The sequence below is a fragment of the Gallus gallus genome, chromosome 5 (assembly GCF_016699485.2).
Source record: "Gallus gallus isolate bGalGal1 chromosome 5, bGalGal1.mat.broiler.GRCg7b, whole genome shotgun sequence".
Classification (NCBI taxonomy): Eukaryota; Metazoa; Chordata; class Aves; order Galliformes; family Phasianidae; genus Gallus; species Gallus gallus.
In genome coordinates this window covers 18,926,193-18,951,822 of record NC_052536.1, presented here as the reverse complement: position 1 = coordinate 18,951,822, position 25,630 = coordinate 18,926,193, and the positions used below count along the sequence as shown (strand labels likewise).

The following is a 25,630-nucleotide window of genomic DNA, read 5'->3' as shown; positions in this document are numbered from 1 at the left end:
TGATGGACTACAACAAAGATGACATTTTTGCAAAATGTTTATCTGTCACTGGAGTTATATAAGCTATGTCTAAAAACATAAAGCATACTTTACAGTGGCTTACTGAAATTCTTCCATTCAGCTTTCCATCTCTTTATTTTTGTCTTGTGGTTGCATGGAATTTATTTTGTCACCATAGCTGACTTCTGTAGAAGAGAAATACTTTGGATCTGAAATACACTAATACACTCAGTTCTTCCAGTGCCTCTCTCAATCTTCCCTTCCCTTCCCCACCCCCGCGCCCCCTTTTTTTAGACAAACAAACAAACAAAAAGCAATCTGGTATCATTCTCTCTCCACCCAAAAAAAAAAAAAATAAAAATAAAAGGCACACAGGCAACTTCTCTCCCAGTATTTTCCAGGTAGGAAGAGGTTTAAACACCTCAGGAATCCAGCAGAGACAGCTGTAGATGCATCTGATCACAAGGAAATTGCCTATGACTGTTTCTTGACGCATGTAATTATCCATGTCACTCTTACAACTGCATGGACTTGAGAGGACATAGAGACATCTCTCACAACCATGACACCTGCTAGCCAGGTAGCAATAGACTAAAGAACAACAACAACAACAGCAACAACCAAGAACAATTTGCTATTTCAAGTGAACACGCAAATGAAGAACTGTTCTCCCACTCCAAGTCCCAGGAGTTCTCCAGTTCTCACCAGAAACCTCCCACCTACCCTTCAGAACTCATCTCTTTTCACCTCTGCTCTTCTCAAGTAATACCCAGCCAGGGTCAATCGTCATCTCTCTCCATATAAATTACCAGTTCTGAAGGTTTGTGGTTTTTGTATGTTTATTTGTTTTTCGCAGGGCTGAGAACAGAGGTTAGGTGTGATAGTAAGTACTTATTATCTGATAGTAGCAGCTAGTACATATACTTATCCATACACCCACATCTGCATGTTTGGGAGATCCTGAATTTAGAAAGTTCAAACCAGTATTTAAGAGTCTCACAGTCTGGAGACTGCTCACTTACCCAGCCCCCTCAACTGCTTTTGCCCACATATTGTCTTATATAGACATTTTTGCACTACTTCAGAGAGAATGATTTGTAGGTACCCAGGCTGGCTCAACCAAGAGAACTCCACATCAGTCAGTATTATAGCTGTATAACCCAAGCACAAGTAAATTTTCCCCATGCAGAAGGAGAATTTAGTTTTCAGACTCAGTGTCTGGACTAACAGCAGTTCAGCTCTTCAGATTCAAGCCAATTCCTGCACATAGTGCTGCACAGACACATCTGCAGGCTGAGAGCTCCCAGCTGGGTCCCACTGGGTGATATAGACATGAAATCATGGAAAAAAAGGGGCTGTGAGTAGACTTACGGAGGTTATCCAATTCGCCTCATTCCTTTAACTGATTTTTTCAAACTCAGAACTGCCTCTGGCACAGCAGATAGCAGAACTGGTGTTTCTCAAAGCTTCCTGATAAGCGCAGTGATCACAAGGCAAGCCTTTCTTACGTGATGGAGTCTCACCCTTCACCCCCTGCTGCATCAGGAAATTTGACTTTGGAGGTCTGAACCTCGAGGACAGCTACAGATGGTACAGAAGGAATAAAAAATCGAAAGAAAAACAGAACAAAAATTCGCTCACCTTCAGATGAAATGTGTTTACTAAGCATTTCTGTTGTCTTCTGACTACTCGTGTGCTACAAAAGGAGCATTTTGATATTAAAACAAACTTAGCATTGTTTCCTCATAATTAGATGGCTTCCGCAACAAGGAAATGACAACAATAGGAAGTGGACTAGAGAATGAATTCAACATGGTGCCAGCTGTGTTTACTGGCAGGCAATATTTTTGTTCCAAATATATGACTCACAAGTAAATGTTCTCCCTTGCCATGCACTTCTTCACAGCAACTTCAGTTATCTGCTCCCTCTCTTCCTGTCCCAGTCACACTTTGCATCTCTCCATATATCTGACAAGGTTACTCCGTATAATTAAGACCTTAACCTAGGCATAACTCAATCTGATTTCTATGTTTGCTTTACAAGAGCCCTGCCAAAACCCAAAGACTTGCTTCCTCACTTGGAGATGGCATTTCAGAATGTTTAGCAATTAGACAAATTCTTCTACCAGTAGAAAATGCTGATTTTACGGGGTCAGGAAACAAAACATGCAGGCAGATTTTAAGAGGACAGTTACCATTTTCAGCGATATCCTGTATTCAGTTCTCCTATGTTTCCTTTAGACTGACTTGCCCAGAGATCATAATACAGCGCTGCCTTTTCATTCATAAATGCCTACATTTATTAATGCAGAGTTTTATGTTACATAAAAGTTACATCACCTTCCTGTCACTTGGGTGACAAAAATGACCTACATTGGTTCAAGGGAAGGAAGACATGATTCCAGCTTCCTGGGTCGTAAGTCCTGACCTCTAAAAAACTTCCATTTTTTCCTTTGGGATGCAATTTTTTAGTTCATTAATTTTACAAACTTTTCATTTTGCAAACAAAAATGAGAATCCTGCCCTTCACTTTCTAATGTACTCCGATGTGTAGTTAACAGTCACTGCTGTATTTGTATAGGTAAGTAATGATAGCTGCACTATTAGTAGAAGACAGACCATCACCACATCTTTCAGGTTCACCCTCTGGGGAAGGGGGTCACATTTCCTGTAACCTGACCCTGCATAGCTTGTTCTCCTTTTCCAATCAGAGCATTGAGTTATATGGTACCATCACCTGGATAAGCAATTGACATCCACAGGATTCACTGCCCGCTCATTCCTGCCACCTAAATTCAGCAGCACATCAACTCTCCCAGGAAGGCCTCTCCACAAAGCAAATCTTCAGCTTTCCATAATGTACTGCCTGCACTGGGTTAAACTTACTGATAACACACTGTTAGAGAAAGCAGCATAAATACATACTGCAGTTCTCTGAACTGATCGATCACACTAATTAATTCCAAGAGGCCACAGATGGTAAACTCATACCCCCAGATTGTTCCCCCAAATTCCCGCGAGCCTCATTTCCTGTTGTTTATGAAAAATGATAGAAAATAAAATCCTCTCCCTTCGGATTCTTCTGCCCTTGAAGGTTCCCCAGTACAGAAAGTAAAACCTGTTCCTCTGCAAGAGGAAGCCCTTCTCCCTACCAAACCAGGGGAGCCCAATGCAAATAACATCACATTTGCATTTCATACCATGTATTATTTCACTTACAGGAGAACAATGCAAATGAAAATGAAGACGGGCTGTTTCTACAGAAGAGGTGATGGGAAAGCCCATCAATTACATGGGTGTCCTGGTACCAGATGTGCCGTGAATTGCACAAGATAAAGAAGAGACTATTTCTCCCTCAGAAAGAGGATTTGAATATCTTTTACAAAGTGTAAAACACACACAGTTTACTGAGGTAATGATCCATATCGCTGCAGCAACGCCACAATAAATCTCTTGCCTTCCTCTCTTGCTGGCTGAAAATAGCTTTATTTACTGCTAAACTCCGCATCCAACATAGGGATTTACCCTGACAGTAAAGAGTTGGTTACATCATGGGGAGAAGCAGGCTGTTCAGGGCTTTTATCCCAGCTTTCTCACTGCATACACAGGCCATGCCTGCAGCCACACACCTGAGGCATGATATCTCAAGCCCAGCTCACAGGCATTCACACAGTTCATGTCTTACCTTGTGTGTGCTGCAGAGCAGACTTCAGCCCAACGCTCGCAGGTGCCTGAAGAATGGAGGCAGGACCCCTTGTCCCTGTGAGCTGAGCAGTACATGCCACGGCTGAGCTCTGGGGCTCCATAACTCCACAGTTGTCACATAGGGTTTCTCTCTCAGCACAGAGCAGATGCCGTGAGCTCCAGGTGAGAGCGGCCTGCAGCCACCCACGGGGATGGGACGTGAAGGCTGCTGCTGCCTTTCAGTGTCATCTTTGTGCATCTTTACACTGCAGAGAGCTTGAACTCCTGTGCCTAGTTTCACTCTTCAGTACACTGACAGCAACGATGAAAAAACATCGCATCAGCTATTCCAAAAAGGGTGCTGTGGCCCTTACAGAGCTGTGTGAGTCTGCAGGTCCGTGCACAGAAGGGATGCTAAGTTGGTGCAAACTCTTACCCTGCATTTTAGCTCCAGCAACGCATACAGTAGCTTGTTTTAGAAGCACGGGGCCGAGGCTTAGGCACTTCAGAATTCAGAATTGCATGTCTGCTGTGTCAAAACGTGCAGGAAACTTGAGAAAAATAACAACCTCTCAACTTTCAACGTGGGTTTCCGACTGCAGCCTCCCGATAGTGAGAGCACAGCGGGACTACAGCGCCCGGCGTGCTCCGCCGCCCCGCCCCGGCTCCGCCCCAACATGGCGCCCCCCTGCCTCAGCTGTCGGCACCAAGATGGCGGCGGCGGTGCGCGAGGAGGACTTCGTCGCCCTGCAGAGCCTGCTGAAGGTGAGGGGCCGCCGGAGGAACGCGGTGCTCGGCCCTGCAGGGGGGGGGCTGCCTCCTGCCGGGCCGCGACTCAGCACCTCCCGCTTTACTCCCCGACAGGCGCCGTCGAAGGACGCCGTGCGGCAGCTGTGCCAGGAGTGCTTCTCTTGCCCGCCCGGCCGCCTCAGCCCGCTGGCGCAGCGCGCCTGCCCCGCCATCGCCTCCAGCCCCGAGGAGGCCGCGCAGGTACGAGCGGGCGCGAGGGACCCCCCGCGGCTGCTGGGCCCTGCGGCAGGGAGAGCCCGCCGTGATGCTGTTGAGCCCTGCGGAGCCCTTTCCCCTCTTCTTTCCCGCAGCTGGTGTCCGCCCTGCACAGCCTCACACGGCACGTCGTGTTCCGCGGCTTGACGGGGGCCGAGGACATCCTCGCTCTGTTTCCAGAAAACTTCCACCAAAACCTGAAGAACCTTTTAACTAAGATAATCTTGGAGAATGTGTGAGTGCTCAGTGCCAGCTGTTTGCTTGTGATGGGAAATGTAAAGCATAGGTGCGCGTTTTGGTACGTGGGCATCAGCTCACAGGCCAGGATAAGCACACCCAGAGGGCTTTCCCGAGGCTTTCGGGATGGCTGTGCACCTAATTCACATCATGCAAAACTGCTTTCTTCTCGAGTTCAGCTGTGACGTGGAACAGTGTGACAGGTAGGGATAAAGCAGTGGCGTAGGTTCCACCGCTGAGGTATGATCTGGTTGTTCAGCACCCAGGGGACCTCTGCTTCTGTGCTGCTGAGGCACTGCGCAGGAGAGCACAGAACAGTGGCAGAACAGCTGCTCTGGGTGCCTATACAGCTCAGTGCTTGGTAGTTGGTTAATTTGACAAAACACATGCAAAAGGTGTATGCCTTAAGTGAGCTGCACTCAGAGAAGAACCTGGAGCTGGCCACTAGGTTGCTCCACCACTGCCCACCTTTTTCTTCACCGCCCTCTCTCCCCTGATCACCAGTGCAGTCCTGGTGCCTCCTGTCAGAGATAAGCCACCCTGAGAGCTTTCCTTTTTTTTCTTCCTTCCCTTTTCAAGTGTTGCTGATTCTGTTTTCTTTTTTCTTTTCTCTTTCTCACAGCTCTGCTTGGAGAAACGAGGCACAAGCAAGTCAGAGTAAGTGTGTAATTACATAACGTTCCTCAGATCATCTGACAGAGCCTGGAGGTTCGGGTAGTGCCACACGGCCTGTCTCGTGGCGGTGTAGCACAGACATACCTCCATTTGCCTTAGAAGAAGCCGTATGGTGGCAACATCCTAGAGCTTAGCAAAGGCCAACAAGCTTTTATTCAGATTTGTGCTACTGTGCTAAATCCTTTCTAGTCATCAGGCAACTTCATTTCATGCTCAGTCTGTTGCTACATTGCAGAGTACCAGATTTCTGAACTTGAAACATTCTGACTCCCCCATTCAAGCCTCTAAGTGATGCCCATATTCAACAACTGTGCAGTGCACAGTATTGGGGAATACCTGCATACATCTAACTCTTCCATGCTCCAAAAAGTACATGGCATATATTCAGCTTTGCTTTTTTCCTTACTTTTTCAAAGCATGATGTAATTTAGCAGTGCAACTTTTGCTAATGGCAGCAGACAAAGAATTACATTCCAGTTAAGTGTTCCATACAGCTATAACACTTTGTTTTTTTCCTAGGAGTTGTTTTTGTTGTTTGTTTTTGCTTTTGTTTTTATTGACAGCTGTAGGACATCAGGGCCTTGCAAATGAGAGTTGATGCATGAATGCCTGCACAGATCTTCTTGGCCATTCTCTTAGCATGCAGAGAAGATAATACCCAGGAGGTGAACAGTATGGCAAGGACTTGGCAAACAGCTGTCCCTCAAAAATCTTAATGGAGTATAAATGGCAGAAAAATAGGGAAGTGGAAGAAGCAACTGCAAAATGCTAATAATAAGAACAGCCATGCTTATACTAAACACTGTTGTAGCATTGCCAAGACACAGTGCTTTTTCCTGTATCCTTAACACCATGGCACATTAGAGGAAATGAGCACAAACACGACGTGCCAGCGTGATGCAATAGCTAGGTCTTCAAAACCCAGAAGCAAGGCTGAATGTGTGGCTCTTGGAGCCACTTGGGAGTTTTGCTCTGGGTTGCATGTTTTTATATTGATGAGTGTTTAGCCCTGTCGGCATGAGACTGTTTTCTAAGCAGTTATGGATTCTTCTGGTGTTAGATTCATGAAACATCCAACATACATTACATAGGAGCCAAAGCAGTGATTTAAAGATGGTATTCCAACTGATTGTTCTATGATAATATGAAAATGCAGATGCTTTTTTGTCTTTCCTAATCCACTAGCAATCAATCTTTGCAAATTAACATACAACACTAAACAGATGCATTTTATGTTGTTGTGAATGTTGCCAAATGCTTGCCCTGATGGACAGTAAACTGAAATTTGTTCCAAATGCAAAAGGCAAGGCAGCCAATTCTGCATTGTCCCCCACAGTTTTGCTGATGGGAGGAAGAAGCAGAGCCATTCCTCACATAGAGAAATTTCTCTAAGTGCCAGGAATCAGGAGGAAGGCTAGCGGTCAGACCGGATGAATGCTTGGGGAGGAGATGAGGCACCTTATGATAAGCAGAATCCAGACAGGCTGCAGTTGCCTGCTGGGACAGCTCTTTCCATAGCACTCTGCAGAAGTTATCTTTGCTTCTTCATCCCCTTCTGGTACTTTTAAATAGATATCAAATATGGTTATCAGCAGTCACTTGCTAAGGCTTTGCACAGACAACTCAAGCCTATTGAGCACCACAGCTGAGATTTTAAATTGGGTTGGAGAATAAGCTATTGCCACTCTACCAATGTTTTGTGGAGTTGGTCCTGTATTTCCTTCAGACTCCTTCCAAAAGCCTGAGCTGACACACACTGGAACAATGTTTCCTTATGCCTCTGGAAACCATTCCTTCTCATACAGTTTTGACAAAGTAGTATCTGTTAGCTGCAAAGCCTGTTTCAAACTGAAAGAGTTTGTCAGTGTTTCAATGTCCTCAGTCTATATTTTCTCCTAGAGAGAATTTACTCTTTCTCAAGAAATAGGACACTGCACTTTTGAACATAGGAAGCATAGCTCAGCTTTTACCAGAAAATTGAGTTGAAGAATACGTGAGAGGTGTTCCGTATCTATAAATGAAACAGTTCCAAGTGGGAACAATAAGTGTACTCTGTTAAACTGCACCTTACAACTTACTTCCTTAAAACGTATTCTAAAGAAGAATTTTACCTTAAAGTCATTTTCCAAATTTCTGGATTTTGGTGGTAAATCAGGCCTTATATCTCAGCAGTCAAGGGTGCTCAAGCCCTATCCTTAGATGTGCTGTTGTAAATTGGTTAGATAAGTAATTACCCTCTCCTCTGGTTTGCAGTTTGTGAGACAACACCTGCAAATCTGATTTGAAAATCAGTACAGTCTCCTTTTCTGAGTTAAAAGTGTATCTTCTTTATGAAAGTAGGAAAGCTGTTGTTTGAACAAGGGGAGGATAGCTATCTGCATGCCACCCAGCTAAATACCTGTCACAGTTTCACTTGACTGTTCTTCAAATGCTCCTTGTAGTATCTATTGGTGGCAGCTGGAAGCACTGTTGAAAAACACAGCGTCTGTGGGGATTTCAAAGAGCATTTGCAGACAGCCTGCTGGTGCCAGGCATTTGCTGAGAGAACCTCAACCTTAGCTTTTATGCCAGTTTGCATGGTGCTCAGGGACACCTGAGGGCTCCCAGTGAAATAAGCTCCCTTAAGTATCTACCATCATGGATGAATATCCTCTGCTCTTGTCTGCAAGGGACAGGTGCACAGATTTCTCAGCAGGGCAGCCAACTTGGACCTGTCGCCTCCCATGGGAAGGCTGATGGGTTTTCCAGCCCCTGAACTATTGCTGTCAATACTGCATCAGACTGTTGAATAATTTCTCTTATGGTAGATGAAACCGAGATGGCATCTTCAGTATTTTTTTTTATTCTTATTTTTTTTTTTTTTTTTACCACTTGGCAGGATATGTGAAGACTGCTGTTTCCCATTCCTATCCTATACTGCAGGCTGCTTTGGTTCACAGGTTAAGGAGCTTGAAGTAACATTTAATACTGTGTGATTATAAGAAGAATCCAAAGTGCTTTCTTGCCAGTTACAGAACAGAGCAGTAAGCCTAGTAGGTCCCATAGTAACTCATGCTGAAATGGCCAAGTCTTGCGTGCAGCAAGGTAAAGAAGTGAAAATACCTTATTGCTCCCTTTCTCTCACCTGCTTTGTGCTTACGCTTGTCTTGCGCTGTACCATCCTTGCTTGTGAAGATGGAGAATCCTGTTTGTTCTTGCAGTGTCATGCAGAGGCTTTCATTGACTGGTTTATTACAACATAAATAAAAATGATGTGAAGCCAGTTAGTAACACTAAGGTTGTATATTTTCACAGGGCCAGCAGGATTCTGTCTATGGAGAACATGTACACAGTGATAGTCACAGGTTCTTGGTCTGGTGTCATCATCATGTGCTGTCAGGCCTAACCGATCCCTGTTTTTTGATCCCTCAGTCTCCCTGCCTCGGCTGGTTGACATGGACTGGAGAGTAGACATCAAGACATCTTCAGACACCATCAACAGAATGGCAGTCCCTACTTGTCTGCTACAGTTAAAGGTAATGTCAGTACCTGAACAGGATCAAAATAACCAACTCTGACACCTGACTTACCAGTGGCAGCACAAAACAGTTTGGACAAGCATTTGGTGCAACGAACAGGCTCTCTCAGAGATGATCTTTGAAATACCACAGAGCCTGGGAACAACATCTCTGATGAAAGCTGTCTCTTCGTTGTGAAGGAGAGATTTCTTTACATGAGGATAAGAGAAGGCAGCATATTTGACTGTGGTCACCATCATTCTCTGTAGAAAGAAAGACAATTAAAAAAAAATAATTATGCAGAAGCCATTGGCTTTTAGTTCAAAGTAACTCAGTAATGACTAGATGACTGTATTAGTTGGAAAGGTGACTTCTGATTACTAACTTCCTTCACTGGCCACATCTATCATCTGGGCAGTATAACCAAACTTACTGCTTGTATTCTTGTGTGGCAAAAGAAGGCAATGACAGTGCCTTCTACTGGGATACCAGTGCTATGGAGCAATAGAAGATGACAAGGAAGAGTTAGCTCACCCCTTCTGATGACCGACGACAGCTCAATATCTCTGTCCAGAGAGATCCTGCTCCCTTGGCTGCTAATACTTAAATGAGGGTGAGGAGAGGCGGATCCAGAGTCCACCCCTTCTGGTCACTCATGTGCATTGCTTGCACCTCAGCTCCCTGAGTTAGCCACACCTCACCTGGTGCTCAACCATCGGTTCAGGCTGTGACCTGGCAGTTCTGTTGCAGTTCTATGGAATTCATGATTCCCCAAATCAGTAAGAACAGTATGGGTGGGCTTTAGAGGAGGGGGAAAAATCTAATGCCTATGTTTGGGATGAGATTAAGGATCATGTTGGCTACCTGTTAAGATGCTTCTGATATGCATGCAGCTACCTGCCATTAGTCTCTTCAGAATCTCCCCGCTCATGGCTGTATATGATTATTTGTGCTCTGTCCATGGAAGTGTGCTTTGCTGGTGGGGCACACAGTGAGAAAACATGTTTTGGGCCTTCAGGTTGAAGCTGGATGCCAAGCTTAAAACACTTTTCTTTATCTCTCCATCAAGCACCGACTTTCCTAGTGGCAGTAGAAAAACCTGTGAAAGGACTTTTCATACACCTAACAGCTGCATTTCTGTTTTCAGATTCAGGAAGATGCTGCCTTATGTAGAAATAGTCCTGTTGTTTCTGCACTGACTGTGGAACTGAGTAAAGAAACCCTGGACACTATGTTAGAAGGTCTAGGAAGAATCCGGGACCAACTTTCTGCTGTTGCAAACAAATGAACACCCAGTAATGTGAATTCCAGCAGCCAGGAAGGGAAGTATTCTGTGCCCACAGCTCTCCTAAGTTGCAGCTTACTCTAACATGTTTTATGTATTAACCAAACAAAATTTAAAAGATTTATTTTTTGAGTTAACAAGATAGCTTTTCAAAAGCTAACATTTAAGCATTCCTTTGGCCTGGTGCCAAAAAGTGTTTTCATAATGCTGTTGAAAAAAAACAGGTCTCTATTTCAGAACAGGGTTTAAGGGCTCAGAGCATGGTTTAATCACAAGGGTCATAATTGGAAATGGCAAATAGCACTTGCATCATTGGCTGCAGCTATCTCCCTGCCCAGAAATTAGGATCTGAAAGGCTCAAGCTGGTTAATGGGCTGCCTTCCAGCATTAGCAGACAAGGAGGGTACTTCTCCCTGTAATGTGCGTGTACTGAGGGGCATGCTAGATGTAGCACTCTCTGCTTCTCAATGAAGCACAGCCATGCTGCAGATTGTTATTACAGGATAACGCTTTGAAATGGGGCAATTATGCTACAACACATTCCCTTCTGATCAGCTTCATAGCACCATTTGCAAAATGACTAGTCTGAACATCTTTAGCAGCAAACAATTTCCTCCTTCTGTTTGAAAAGAAAAAAAGGAGTTCATATAATTAACGTTTGTGTTTATTAGACTTTGGGCTTTGCAGAAAATGCGGACTAGAAAAGTTAAGAATTGATGGTCTTTGTGCTGCCTTTCTACAGTGAATGGTGCCTATACTTGCCCAAAGTGTTCTGATGTTTGTATAAATCTTTATTTAATTAAAAAATGAACCGCTAATTGATTTTGTGAGTCCTTTTTTCTGTAGGAAAGATGTTGTCCTGGGTTACTCAGCCTCTTTGTGATGGTGCCTAGTTTCTAGCTTGGTATAATGAATGTTCACTTTTGTTGCTGAAAAGCAATTCTTTATTTCTTGTTCAAATGGATTCGTCTTTTAAACTGTCCTCTCTCCATTTCAGGGCACCTTTTCACAGGCACCAGCTCAGTGCAATATCACAGTTGAGTACTCTGACCTAAAACTTTATAGATATGTGCACTGAATGTGTGGAGAACTGCAGGAAATAAAGAAAATTCTGACTCGTCTCTCTGAGTTTGCATAAGGTACCAAAATGGAACTCTGCATCCAAATACTTTATAGCACAGTCCCAACTTTCATAGAACAGAAAATATTGTCTCTTGTGTTTGCAAACATGAAATCACTTGGGAAGCGTACATAAGCCACCGAGCTTTGTTAATTAATTTTAGACACCTCTATGCAGCCTGGAATATAGATGTAGATAAAGCCTGTGCTTTTAAAAGATACTGTGTTAATGCAGCTTATGCAGCAAGCTGAGATGTATGACAAATCCCTAGCTAAAGTTCCCTTAGAGTGAAGATTGTATCACTTGCGTTATCGTGATAAACTGGTGAATTTCATATTTATTTAGGAAATCAGAAGGGAGAAGATTCAAAAATCTGTTTCATGAGATTGAAGCTATGGAAGATACCTCTAACAGACTTCTTCAGTTTGAGGAAGCTTTGTTGCCTTTACAGCTATAATGGGACGATAATAGCAGGGTGGCAAAGCCTTTGGCTACAGCAAACGAGAACAAGCCCAAATGCAGCAGCCACAGACAGAGAAATGAAGGAAAAGAGCTACTTACCTTTGGAAGGCCTCAGGAAGGCAGGAATCTCCAGCAAGAGATGTCCTCATCTCCACTGCCAACCCTTAAATGAGGTCTGGGAAGGGGTGGATCCTGGCTCCACCCCTCCAGTCACTCAGGTGTATTGCATTGCATGAACCTGAGCTCCCCTGGGTTGGCCCTGCCTTCCCACCAGGCACTCAATCACTGCTTCAGGCCCGGACTTAGCATTTCCACTACAGCAGCCTAGCATTACAAATCTCAAATACATTGTACTGCTTATTCTAGAAGGTATGAACCACTGCAAAGATAAATAATGAGATGGAGCATTCATAGTAGATCTGAGGAAAATCTTGTTGTTAAAGTCAAAGTGTTGTAAGGTCTAATGTAATGAACTGACAGGTGCAAAGAGCTCTCATTACAAACCATTAAGCAACTATAGAACAGTTGTGGAGAAAAGAGTCTTAGAACTGAAGAGACTGTCCCAGTGTCAGAGCTGCCCTATCTGCAGACAGCTAAAGTGCTCATGGGGATTTAATAAAGGAGGCTGCCCACTGCATCAGAAGCATGCCAAACATCTGATGACTTCAAGTGGTATATATCTCAAGTCCTTCTGGTACTCTAGCTGAAGAGCTAGGAGGCTACAAGCGAGATCGCCTTCAGATCTTTGCCTGAAGTGTTAGCATTTTCCTATTGGCTCTTATCACCTATGCCAGAAGAGCTGAGACTTAACACTCAGAAAAAGATGCATAAAACAAGAGAGGCTGAGTAGAACCGTCATTACCCGACCAGCAAGAGTACTTCATTAAGTGTACTTAACATCTTGCTTACAGAGACAGCAGCACAGAGAACAGTACGCCTGCTTTTGCAGACAGTCGTGCTCTTTTTCATAAGAAGACTGCACTCTTAAAACCAGTTTTTTATCCTTCCTCCACACATTGCTGCTATTTGGTAGATAAGCCTAAATGCATTCAGCATAATTTTATTACCAGAGTGCTTCTGCACCGACTCTTTCCTCTTTAGCTTAGTTTTCTCCCAGCTTACCCTTTTTCTCCCCTCACATTTACAGGCAGCAGAGAAACTGCCCTCCACTTACAACAGTTGAGCAGAGTAAGCTCTATTTTCTTTCAGCACTGTAGTTGCCATTCTTCACGTACAGTTTGCATCTGCCTTGAATGGGAGTCAGCGCAGTTGTTCCCTCTGGAGAAGTCCAGTCTGAGGGCATTACTGAACAACAGGGCTGTCGCAGTATGTGAATCACCTGAACTGCTCCTTCCAGAAGAACCCAAGCCCTCGCTGTGAAGTGGGGCTCAACAATTCCGGTATTGAGGAGTAAAAAACACCTCCTACACACACCCTGATTGGTGAGTGATAATTCACTCACACCAAGCAACGCAGAACCGACTTATCTCTAAGCAAATTTCTTTTACTGAGAAATCTGTGAAGGACAAGAATACACAGTTTGTTCCGTCAACTTCTTGAGATACACTCAAAAATACATGGATATGCACATACCTATGGTAGGCTTGGGTATTTGAAGCAACATGGAACAGTGAAAACTAAGGTGTAACCAGGTCATCTGCTGTCGTTTCTGCAGTCTCCCTGTACTCCACAGTCGCTAAACCCGTGCTTGCCATTTTAAATATTTGAGAACGCATTCTTCTACACCCTCAGCATTTCACAAAGAGAAGAGGGAATGAATGGAAGGTAACAAAACTTTCCCGGCCGCGTGCATGCCCCTTCTTCCCCAGGAGATGGCGAGCTTGGTCTCCCCTCGCTCTCCCATCGCCGGTCCCACAGGCAGAGCCGCTGGGCTGCACCCGGACTTCTCCGGGGCTGGGAGCCCGCAGCAGCCCGGACAGCCATTTACTCCGGCAGCAAAGCGGAGGTCGGAGCTGTATTCAAAGGACACCGACAACTTGGAACATTTCAAAACCGGCCCTTCCCAAACGGCGCACAGATCTGTCGTTAAATGGCAGTGAACAGAGTGCTGTAAAAATCCGGTCTGGAGAAGGAAGCAAGATGAGGGGCTGTGGGGAAAAGCTCCTTCTTTCCCAAGCGTGTTGCAAACCGGTTTTAAACAGCACAAAGCACAGCGGCATCCTATATAGCCGAAGTCTATTCTCTGTATATATGCACGTTTTCCTGTTGCTTTCTCACCTCACTTTTGCTGCTGTTGCTAACACGAGGCTGGGGACAAAAGTAAGCTCTCTTCCTGCACGCACCCAGCAGAGCCATCATCTCCCGCTTGGAAGGGAGGTGCTAATGCACACCAGCAACACAGACTCACCACAAAGCGCTGTCAAATACACAAAGCAAACCAACCGAACAGAGACAGCTAACAGAATCTCATTCCCCTCCTTATTCTCGTCTAGGTGCTGCTGCCGCAAAGGCTTGGAACAATAGTAGGTACAGCTTTTCTTCCCCTCCAAGGAAGACACGATTTTTCAAGTTGACAACGTCCCTTTATGCTGATGAGATAGTGAAGCTTCAGTGCCAGCTAGCAGCAGAAATATAATAGCATCCATTAGAGCTGTTAGCTAGAGTCTGCCAGCGCTTCTGTTTATAATTTAGAGGGTTATAACTCAGCCATGCAAATAAGATGCGGGAGAGAAACTTTACACTGAAAAAGTGGACCTCGCAGTGGGCTTTCTAGTTTCCTACAAAGAAATAAACATCAAATTTGCTTTGACATTCCAGACTACGCTGTAAGAATGAGATAAGAAACCTAAATCAGAAGGCTGAAGCATACCAATGCCTGGCCTTTGCACAGAAAGGGAATTGGGCTAATTGGAAATGCTGACATCTTTACAACTGCATCAGTGCCTGTAGCTCCAGAAGTGTCTAAACCCCTACTCCGTACCCTGAAGTCTTAAGGCAAATTCCATTGTTGCCTCCAAACAAAGCACTACATAAGTCAGCAAGGCTTGCCAAGCAGTGCCTCCCCTCTGCAGAGCAGCAGCGCTCAGCCTGGATAAAAAGTTCATTGCAGATTTACGGTACGCGCTGTCAGAAGTCCTCTGGTTCCTGAGCACGTTGAGGGATTTAGGCTTCAGAGCCTCATTCCCAAGCCTGTTTCTGCACTCACCTCATTTATCTGCCTACAAGGAGACGCGACCCTTACTTTTGATTACTTGAGGGTGGGGGGGAAGATCCCCTAACAACAGTCAGTAGTGGCTCGTGCTAAGCTAAACCAGAATGGCAGAAAGTCATGGACCGTTTGACTTGGATGTCAACAGACAGCTGGTCCTCTTTTGTAAAGATGTGTCTGCTGACAAATAAATAATCAGAAGATCAGACCGAAACAAAAGAAACACAAAACCATGACAGAGCACACTGCGTTACAGAAAGTTGAAAAGTGCATTTCAAGCCAACATTTTTTTTTTCCCCTCTCTGAAAAGGACAGCATGACAGTGTACTTGACCATCTGTCTTTCAGGATGCTTTCCTCTTCCTCGGCACAGATGGTAAACTTCAAACATCACTATCACTCTCATCTACAACATCAGCCCTGTAAGCAATCTTATTTACGATATCCACGCATTGCTTTCCAGTGACCCAATTTCTCCCTTTGGTGCCAACTTAGAAGTTCCTAGCCAGTATGAAAGGCACTAAAATAGACACGTTCAAAGCTGCCCTTGTGGGTGTGGTAACACAGCTCCCAGGAAAGAAGAGACCCTCAAAATGAAATGAAAGCCGCGCACAGCTCTGCCTTGTCCTCAGGCAAGTAAATTAAAAACCTTCCCCATGCTTCCAAAGGGGGAAAAAAAAAAGAAAAAAAAAAAAGAAAGAAAGAAAACCTAAGCAAGAAATGTGAACCAAAATACACCTGTAATTCTCCCTGCTGTCCCAGTTTGCACAGCACCCGGTTTGAGCTGCTGGTTCCCAGAGGCACAGACCTCGTCCTTGGAGCCACACACAGGGTGCTGCTGCTCTCGTCTACAACAAGAAGGATCCTGGCTGTTGTCTGTAATGCACAAGCAAGATAGTTTCATTATTCTGGGATCAGATTTCAGGCTTTCTGGTTGCTTGACAGTGGTCTTTTATCTTTTGCTAGGTAAGTGAGACAGATCTATGCAGGGTAATGGCCAGACTGTATTCCCAGAGACAGCTCAGGGAGAGGCGGCCCAACGTTCAGAGGCAATGATACAAGTTGCAGCTTGCTAAGTCCCTTAATGGATAACCTTGTAGTTTGTTTGTTAATGGGAAGGGTCTGTGTCTTTGTACCAAATAGGTAAGAGAGGTTCCAAAAGCCTTTGTACTGCATTGAATAGATAAGGAAGGTTTCAGAAGTCTTTGTATGGAATACGTACTTACCTCTGGGAAGGCCTCTGAATGAATATAAATTGAAGACCTTTTCTTTCAAGACATGCATGATAAGAGTATCCCCACACACCCAGTGCTGATACTAAAGACAGCCTGCTTTCTAACATTCTGACTTCAGTCTTAGAGTTTCCTACTGATGGCTTTATGGTAACAGCAGGAAGTTCTGCGCATGGAATACTGTGGATATGTGTGCTAACCCTCTCTTCTGGGCTCATCCAGTTTGTAGGATCTGAAGGGATCCCAGGACAATTTCCCACAAAATAAGTATTTTCAGTGGCACTTCTGGTTAATTTTTCTTCCTCTACGTTTCCTTTTTCCTAAATCATTCTGTATCACAATGCGCTGTCATCCTCCACTCCAGAGCAGACTGCATTCTGGCAGTGGAAGGACATCATCCTATTTCAAGAATTCAATAATAATAAATGGAAAGTACCAACATTCAAAAAAAAAAAAATTACAGACACTCTTAATGCCTCTGTTGAAGCAATGAAAAGAGCAATGAAGTCTGCTAGTGACTGAAAATGATCTCGACTTGCAGGTGATGAATTCTATTTATTGGTAATCCTCTAGAGAGAGTGAAAAAGCTCTGGGGATGATCACTGCATACAAAATAAATATCCTGGTCACTAATGATATTTATTGCTAAGCACAAGCAGCTCCTCTCATTAACAGGGTTTGGGGGAGCATCACCTGGCACAGGGCTGTCCTGATGGCAGGCAGAGCTCTGCAGCTCAGCCTGGTTCTGCCTAGAGACCAGCACACCTTCCACAGCCCCCTGGGGGCAGGAACAGGGGCCTAAGGGGCAGTGGCAGTGTCCCAGCCATGTCAGCCCTGTGCAGTGCTGGGCCTGGCCTTCATGCAGGGCTAGGGGCATTGATGTCACCACTTGGACCCCAGGGCAACTGCAAGCAGCCTTGGTGGCAGCGAAAGGTCTGGAAACGCAGCTGTAGGTTCATCTCTGCTGTGACTCTTGGGCATCTCCCTTCACCTCTCTGTCTTCTGCCTAGCAGGTAGAAAGCAGTTACACCTATTGTAAAGGAGATGGGATAATTAATCGATCCACTTGGTATTAAGCCTCTTGAAGTGTACGGGCCTTACAAGTCTGTTGAGAATAGTGCCAAGAAAAAAGATGTCGATGCCAGAGTACTGTGCTCCCTAAGACAGAACTTATTTTCTGCTGCCAACAAAGAAAACAATGTTTTGCAAAATTTATCACTCTCTCCAGTTCCTTACAAGCACAGCACCACACAGCTTTGAAAATACAACAGGCTGCGGTTCCTGAACTTAAACCTAAATCGTTATTACAATGCTCTTCCAAGGAGCCACGTCCTGCTGGGGCTTAGAGCTGAGAGAAAGTCTTCACCTCTCCCTGACCCACTTTTAAAGTTCATCCTTCCACTTCATTCATATGAAAGGCTTCAGAAGGAAGCTGTGAATAGAGACCACAGTGAAAGAGCACTCGTTTGTTTCCGAAGAGCTCCTATTGTCCTTCCAGGTAAACTGGCAGCTGTTTTCAGCAAGAAGCAACATCAAGATGATTCCCCTGAATGCTGTCCTGCATTTTTCCCTCCTCCAGCAGCATCTGACACGGTATCCTTGCTTCTCCTTTCACAGAACTGTGACTTGGGGAAATGAATTTGCAGGGTACAGGAAAGAAGTGACATGTATTTGAATTCCCCTGGTACTACCGCCTGCGATGCGTGTGCCCCGCAGAGTGATGGAAGGACTCTGGTGCCTCCGCATGCACCGAGCCTGAGTGATCCAGATGGGCTCACAAACACCAGCTTCATGTGCACAGCTGGGTCCATGCTGCCCAGTTTCCAGTCATTTACTGTGGGATTTGCTATAGGAGAACTATGTCCTGGAGGGCAGAAGAGCATTGGCAGGCCTTTGGGAAGGGTCTGCAGAGCGTGCAGGTGCCAGCAGAGGCTCAGTGGCAAAGTGATGTATTGCTCAAATAAACCTGAGGAGAAGCAGATGCAGGGGGCAAGGAAGGGATGTAATAAGGCTTCAGCCATCCTAGGTGAAGTAAAAGGACACATTCTTTTTTAGCTGAAGTTAACCAGGGACCTCATGATTGCCATTTATTGCCTTATTAACCCACTTTTATTGCTGCATTTATGATGTTTGGAATTCTCAGACCCAACAGAGAAATGCCAGCAATTAACCAGTTACGTTCAGATGTTGTCCTTTATTAGGGCCGGCCCACAGAGAGGTTTGCAGGTCCATTACCATCCTCTTGAGATCTGCTGTGCATCAACTTGGGCAGGAAACATCACAAGCTCTTTTAAAACCCTAAAACAGCCGCTCGCATTACTTCTGCCTCTCTTCCTCCTCTCTCGAGTGCTCCACCAGGAGCCCCTGAGTGCACCACAGAACAGATCCCTTCCTCCCACAGCCCACCACTGCACGCAGCTATTGCATTAGCATGCAGGCCTGCTGCACTTGTGAAAATGAAATAGAAGCAAATGCAAGCCACCTCCACAGCTTCCCCCGTGCCTCATGAGCACACTGCGGCAGCGGAGCAAGCTCTGAAGGCAGTCCTGCTGCTGGTACATGGGCCAGGGGCTCTTTGATGTTAATCCCAGCTTTGCACGTCTGAGACATTACTGCAGACAGCATGGGGCTCTCAGCAGTAAGAGAATGAAAGCACCAATGCTGCTCCGATTACTACAGCTTTCCTTTTATTTGGCGCTAGGAGCATTAAAGGAAAAAGCGAGGGAGGGAGGGAGGGGAAGGATCAATTTTACTACACTCTTTGTGAGCAATGCAACTGAAGATGTTAGCAGCCAGCCCAGCTATGGGAAGAGCAGCTGGCGGAGATCTGCATGTGCCATGCTGCTGTTGTAATACACACCAGTGTGTTGCTAACTAACCTAAACAAAATCAGGCCTAGCAAAACCTTGCCTTGGGGGATCGATACCTATAAATCAACAGAAAAAAAGACAGCTTGTGTTAAAAATACGTGCTCTAATTCTAGCCTGGCTCAGCGAGGTGAGATGCCTCTAAGGCCACACAGAAGACACATCTGGTCCCATGGGTTTTGGTGACCCTGCAGTCAGCCTGCAGCAAGCTGGGCACGACAGCAGTCAGAGCAGTATTGGAAGACAGACACTGCCTCAAACTGTGGGTCAGTATTTGCAATTCATGGGCAGTAAGCAGGAGGGCCTCCTGGTAAGAGCATTAACTGCTGCATAAGGGCTTTTGTGCTGTTGCTGCTGGTTGGCAACAAAATTGTGCTGATTCTGATGCAACAAGCTTTAATCCTGTTATGTTATTGACACCTTACGTTTCTGAGTTTAAACATTCCCAGTAGAGAAAATGTCCTTGAAAACTCATTGTCTCTTTCATTCCCAACACTTTACTTGAAAACATAATCTGAAATATCACAGTAATTAATGACCACAGTGTTGCATCCGCTCTGGGACCCTTTTCTGTTTGCTGACTCCTACATGATCACAACTCACTGAACTAGTCTCAGCAGTGCAGGTAAGGGAACCAGTGTGGCACCACTTAACGCAGATGATGGATCATCCTAAAACAGCACAGCCTAACACCCAAGGAGACAACCAGAAAAGAAATAGCTCAGGAACAGCAGTCTTTCAGAAGAGCAGTAAGAAGGAAAGGGCACAGCAGACACATTGTCACGTGCCTTAGTTTGATGGCAAACTGAGACTGGTTGTGAATGGATCCTTAAGGAGTGATTATGTTCTATGGTTTCAAGCTCATTAAAACCTTTGGTTTCAGCCACAATTGGCCCACCGCAGTCCAACAAGCTACTGCATACCTGGTAACTCCCCCTTGCCTTGTGCTTCCAGCCTGCTCACATGCACTAAAACAGCGGCAATAGGAAGTTTACCTCGTCTCACTTTACACTTGTAGCATACCAAGAGCGCTTGCACAGACACTGCTGTGGCACAGCCCTACTTGTTCAGCTGTGTAAGCTCACACACATCCACCTGCGTGCTGTCAGCAGTGGAAGTCTCAGCTACCCTCTGCCATCACCCACTTCCCTCAGCAATTGCTGCAGAGCGCAGCTAAGGGCCTCCATTTGTATGCTTGATAAGTGCATCACCACATAAATGCATTGTAAGGATAACAACTGAAGCAGAAGCACCCGAAGATTCCTTTTGTAAGATAAAGAAAACTAAATTTAGTTGTCATAAAGAGTATTCCACAGTGTTTTCAGAAGAGGGAGCCAGAGAGAATCGAAAAGCCTGGGAAGCCTCTTTTGTCTCTCAAAATTAAAGGCAAGAGCCTGCCTCTGACACGCCTCATTCGAGGTAAGACCATACTGTGTCCCCTTCTGAATGGCTGGGGCTGATCTGTCTCATTGCAAGCTATCTTAAAATGTTTTGCTAGAAAAGGATACACATGAGTTTCCAAACTCAAACCCTGAACTCATTTTTGCAACCATCATCTATACTCAAAAGAAGAGATGGAGTTGGTAGTGCAAGCCACTGAGCTCCTGTTGCAACAGAAGCTTCTTGGCCTGCACAGACAAGCTCCTCAGATCTGAGGCTCAGCTCTCACCAACACTTTGCCTTGCATGCTCTGTCCGCCAGTGAAGATCTGCGAGTGATCCTGCCCTGCAGGTGAGTTGCAGCCTGGAGCAACAAGTGGCTTAGTCCTAGGCAGGATCACAGCCTCCAAAAGCAGTTCCCCGCAGCTCCAGCCTCTGGCTGTTGTGCGTTCATCTTTATCAGAATGAGCCAGAGAAGATCAAATGTGATGGCACCAACATTAGTGGGCAGTAAAGGTCAGGAAACACTGAAAAGTTTTAGGAAATATGGGATAGGGAGGTCAGTGTCTGGTATTCAGAACAACTGATCTCAAGATCAACTCTGATGGGTTGCAAAAGGCCTCTTGTTAGAGCTCCATGTTAGAGCTCCAAGCCTTGCCTCAGTGTCATCAGCCTACTTTCTCATCTGCTTCTATGCTCAAATGCTCTGCAATCGCTGCTGCTTAGAAAATACAGCAAGGAGGCTACTGGAGAGAGGTCTGCCCTTGTCACATAACCTCTGCTTATAGGGACAGCATCCAACTGAATGTACATGCATGGCTGTCTGAACCATTTCCAGCTTTATACATAAACCGCATATTACAGAGCAAAAGTACTTGCAGGTCTTGGGTTCAAAGCTGCTCTGCAGAAAAAAGACCAACCACGGTGAACACCAGCAACAAAGCAGAAGAAACAGATACACAGCCAAACAGAACTCTATGGTTTGGGAATCCAAACAGCATCTTTGGTCAACTTGAAGGAAGTCAATGTATTTTCCCCTTTTGCTATCTCACTCTAAATTGCTCATTTGTGTGGGCTTGGTAGTGAAAAGGTTAACTTGGAGAAGAAGTCCCCTGATACCACTTTTGAATGTGATGGAAATGTCAAATGACCCCTCTGGTCCAACATGTTCACTCAGACCAGAGGCTGCTTCCTCATTAGCAACAATAAATTCAAAGCAGATGGGAAAATAGAGCTCCATTCTCTGATCCAGCTTTCAAAGTCCTTTGATTTCAGAATCCCTCAGCTGCTCTTTGACTTTCCTCGTCTGTCAAATTCCCTGGTAAGATTGATAGGGTCTGGACGGGGGGACATCAGTGCAAATTCTGGTACTGGCTCTCCCCTGCTGAATTTCCCACATCTGACCATGTTAATTGCAGTTTCTCTCTCTGCCTTTGAAGTAAAGACGCTTTGATTTTTTTCCTATCCTTCCTCCATCACCGTTTATTACAACACTATGCAAGGGTCAACGGCCAACTCCTTGCCATGTCTGCATAACTTCCCTTATAAATAAACAGCTGCCTGCATGCCACAGCCTAGAAACTGCTCAAAGTTACTGTAAGTTTGCTTAGAGAGTTCTCATTTTTCCACACCATAAGCCAAAAGGCATGAAGTAAAGCAAAGTTCAGAGAGAACGGCAAAAAAGCACAAAAGTCTCTCCACATATGACTCCACAGCAAATGAACCACGAGGACAGGGTCAGTGAATGAGCGTGATCACTCCGTATCACAACTTGCAGGAAGTTATGGGGATGTTCACCATAGCCCAATTGCAGTAGGAGGCTGACACATCACTTCTGACAGCTCTGAGCTGGAACTAGACATTTCCCATGCCTGTCCCCCCCCTTTTTTTTTTTCCTTCAATATTTTTTCTTCTTTACAAAGGCATATTTCCTACCATCCAGCCTGGATCTGAATTCTAAGCCAACTACTACTCATCCCATCCCGATGGTGCAAGAACAAATGATCCTATCCCTCCTTTTCAGCAGCCATCTATATGTTTGAAGTTCTCTCTCATGTCTCCTCTTGTAGCACCTGAGGCTGCTTAAAAGGCCCTGTGAAATACCACTGGTCATACCCATCTGATTAACAAAGCTCTCTCCACTTTGACACTAAACTAGCTGCAGTGTCCCATGAGTTAGCACTGAGATGCAACCCAAACTGTTTCTTTTCCAACCTTTCCAAAAACACAACAGGGTTTACACACACAAACCGTCACGTTTTAACCTGTGTTTCACATGAATGCTAACAAACACATCTTGTCAAAGGTGATGAGATGAGACTGTTTCACAGAGAAGAACCAAGGATGCACAGAAGCTGCATGATTTACTCTGCTTTGCCTCAGCCATGTCTTCATTGCCTTCCCTGACTCCAGCTCAACTCCCAGGCTCACCACACCTGTGCTGTAGTCACCCTCCAACCCTTTACCTCAGTTAGATGTGCTCTTCTCCACACTGCAGAGGCTCATTCTCACATGCAGTCCTGGAGGGTGGCCACATGTCCTCAGGGAGCCATGCAGAACACCTCTGGAAAGAAGGATCGTTCCTAGCTGTGCTGGAGTCCTTCTGGCTGGACCCATCGCTCTGCAAAGGCTCTAGAAGACCACAGAAAAGTTAGTCTGAGCAAGGCCAGTTTAAATGAGGTTAAAGAGGTCAAAAGCCAACGCACCACGTAAAAACCTCTAGGATAGCCCAGGCAATAAAACCAAATAAAGCCTCAAATCACATTACCTGGAGGTTTCACAACTCTCAGAGGTGGTGAACCAGAAGTGTTTTAAAGGCAAGATTCACTTTTACGCAGTACTGTGATGATAACCTACTGTTTCCAAAAAGGTAGCAACACTCATTAGTAAAACTAGTTGATGGCTACTTGGATGCCTCAGCCGTCATTGTGCTGCAGTGGGGCAAAATGGAGACTCTGTCAGCAGTATCAGATTCATGAAGCACAAATCAGCAAAAAGCTGATTCCATGTAATGAAAAACAATCACGTCTCCATCGTGTTTTTGACTAGACATTTAAACATGCCCAGTGCTTGATAACCCAGCTTTTGTCAACAAGACCATGGCATACAATATAATCTTTTACATAACCTCTAGTAACGCAGAGCCTTACTGATGGCTGTTATTGCCTCAGTTTGTAGCAGTGCTGTGAGACAGCTGGTTTCTTAATTAGAATAGTTAAGTGTAACAAACTAACATAAAAAAAAAACAACAATGCATGATATTAATCTTAAGGATCAAAGCATGACAAAAGTCAGGTCAGCAGCTGGGGTCTGATTGTGGAAGAGGGGGTGGAACACCACCTTGGGCAAATGCCAGAAAGGACAGGACTGAAAACAGCCACACTGCGTGCAAGGAGCACGAAAGAACACGAGTGTGTGCTGACCTGTCCCAAGGCATAAGACAAGAATAGCCATCTAGACAAGCAGAAAACAGGTTGCTTGATGACTGTATTCCTTATCTGATTTCATGTGTGGTATATATATGGATATTGTAATAAAGGAGTTTTAGAAGCATCAAAGAACTCTCGCATCGTATCGTCCTGCCTGCACTGGCTGAGGCAATTGGTGCCCTTTGTGAGGAGCTCAGTCTTTGACTTCAGAGTGACAAACAACAGCCAGCTCAACGGAGGGTAAGTCTGGACTTATAAAATAAGAAGGAGTCAATCGGGGACTTCCAATATCTCAGTAGGAAAATTCTCAGAGCAGTCTACCATGAGTCAGGCTATGACTAAACAATAGCACTTATATGTACAAATTTTGCAGCCAATCTCACAAGCTGCCAATTTTAAGCTATAGGAAAGACAACTGCAGCAACTTCTGATAACGGAAAAAGAACGTTGTAATTGGTTTCCATTACAAGGGACATATGATATTGATATATGGAAAAGGGTAGGAGAACATTTTACTACCAGAAGAGAGTTACGGTTCTCCATACCTGAGCACGATTTGCTAACATGGTATATATTATACACTGCTCTTAAGCCTTTGCAGAAAAAACCTACTATGCAAGAACAAGACAGTGAATCTGAACAGAAGGAAATCGAGACGTAAGCAGAAATACCACCCAATAAAGTATCAGAAAAATCAAAAGCCTACAGACCTCCTTTAGCCCCTCTGCAACCACCATCACCAATGCCTAGAACAGAAACATTGCCTCCAACATGGCCCCCAATACCACCCCCAGATAGAGATCCCGGCAGAACACAGGCCTTTTCCTCCACAATTCAGAAATGCATGAAGGAGTCTATTGCAGCAGGAGATTTTACTGCCTCTCCTGCAATATACAGAGAACGGCAACCTCCACAGCATTCCCTTATACTTAAAGAGTTGGAAAACAGTATGAAGGAAAACGGGCTTCAGAAGTACTTCACAGTAGGGATATTAGAATTGGTGGGGAACGGACATCTCATGACTCCCTGAAATTAGAAAGTGTTAGTAAAAACAGCCTTGACGTCAGCACAATATGCTGCTCGGCAAATAGAATATTCTGACTTAGTGATACAGAAGCTGTACAGAATTTGAATGATCAAGACCCTATTAGTGCTGATGCATTACTTGGAAGGGGTCATTTCTCTAATGTCTGGCAACAGGGTAGGCAGGATCAGAGGCTATTCTCTCAAGCTACAGACCTAGCTTTAAAGGCATGGAAAGGGGTCCCTGACTCAGAAACCTGGTGGGCACCTTTTGCAAAAATACAACAAGAACCTATACGTCACTTTGGTTCATAGACTTCAAGCTGCCATTTCTGGGTAAACTGATAATCTGGAGGCTGGAGGAATACTTCTTTTACAACTGGCACATGAAAATGCCTATTCAAGTTGCCAGACAGTTCTCACTCTGCTGAGAGTAAAAGCCAGAGCAGTAGGTAAATATGTTAAACCACGTCAGAATATTGGTACAGAATCTCATAAGGCAATTGTGTTGGCTGCCGCAATACAGCAGCAACAACAAGGTGTCAAAAACAAAGTATGTTTTAATTGT

General features: G+C 44.9%; 2 protein-coding genes across 2 annotated transcripts in view; one reads left to right on the top strand and one right to left on the bottom strand.

The window, feature by feature from the left end:
- The first annotated feature begins 4,386 nt into the window (after window positions 1-4,386).
- COMMD9 (COMM domain containing 9) lies at window positions 4,387-11,201 on the top strand. The gene is made up of 6 exons (XM_421087.8): window positions 4,387-4,449; window positions 4,549-4,674; window positions 4,785-4,924; window positions 5,549-5,583; window positions 9,013-9,116; window positions 10,246-11,201. The coding sequence occupies exons 1-6, from the start codon at window positions 4,396-4,398 to the stop codon at window positions 10,384-10,386; spliced, it is 600 nt and encodes a 199-aa protein (XP_421087.2). The 5' UTR covers window positions 4,387-4,395; the 3' UTR covers window positions 10,387-11,201.
- Window positions 9,115-25,630, bottom strand: part of LDLRAD3 (low density lipoprotein receptor class A domain containing 3) — a 223,846-nt gene continuing 207,330 nt past the window's right edge. The window contains exons 7-8 of the transcript XR_005860159.2: window positions 23,123-23,242; window positions 9,115-9,361 (exon numbers count right to left, since the gene is read on the bottom strand). The gene's annotated coding sequence lies outside the window, so the exon portion shown is untranslated. The remainder of the gene's footprint in view (window positions 9,362-23,122; window positions 23,243-25,630) is intronic.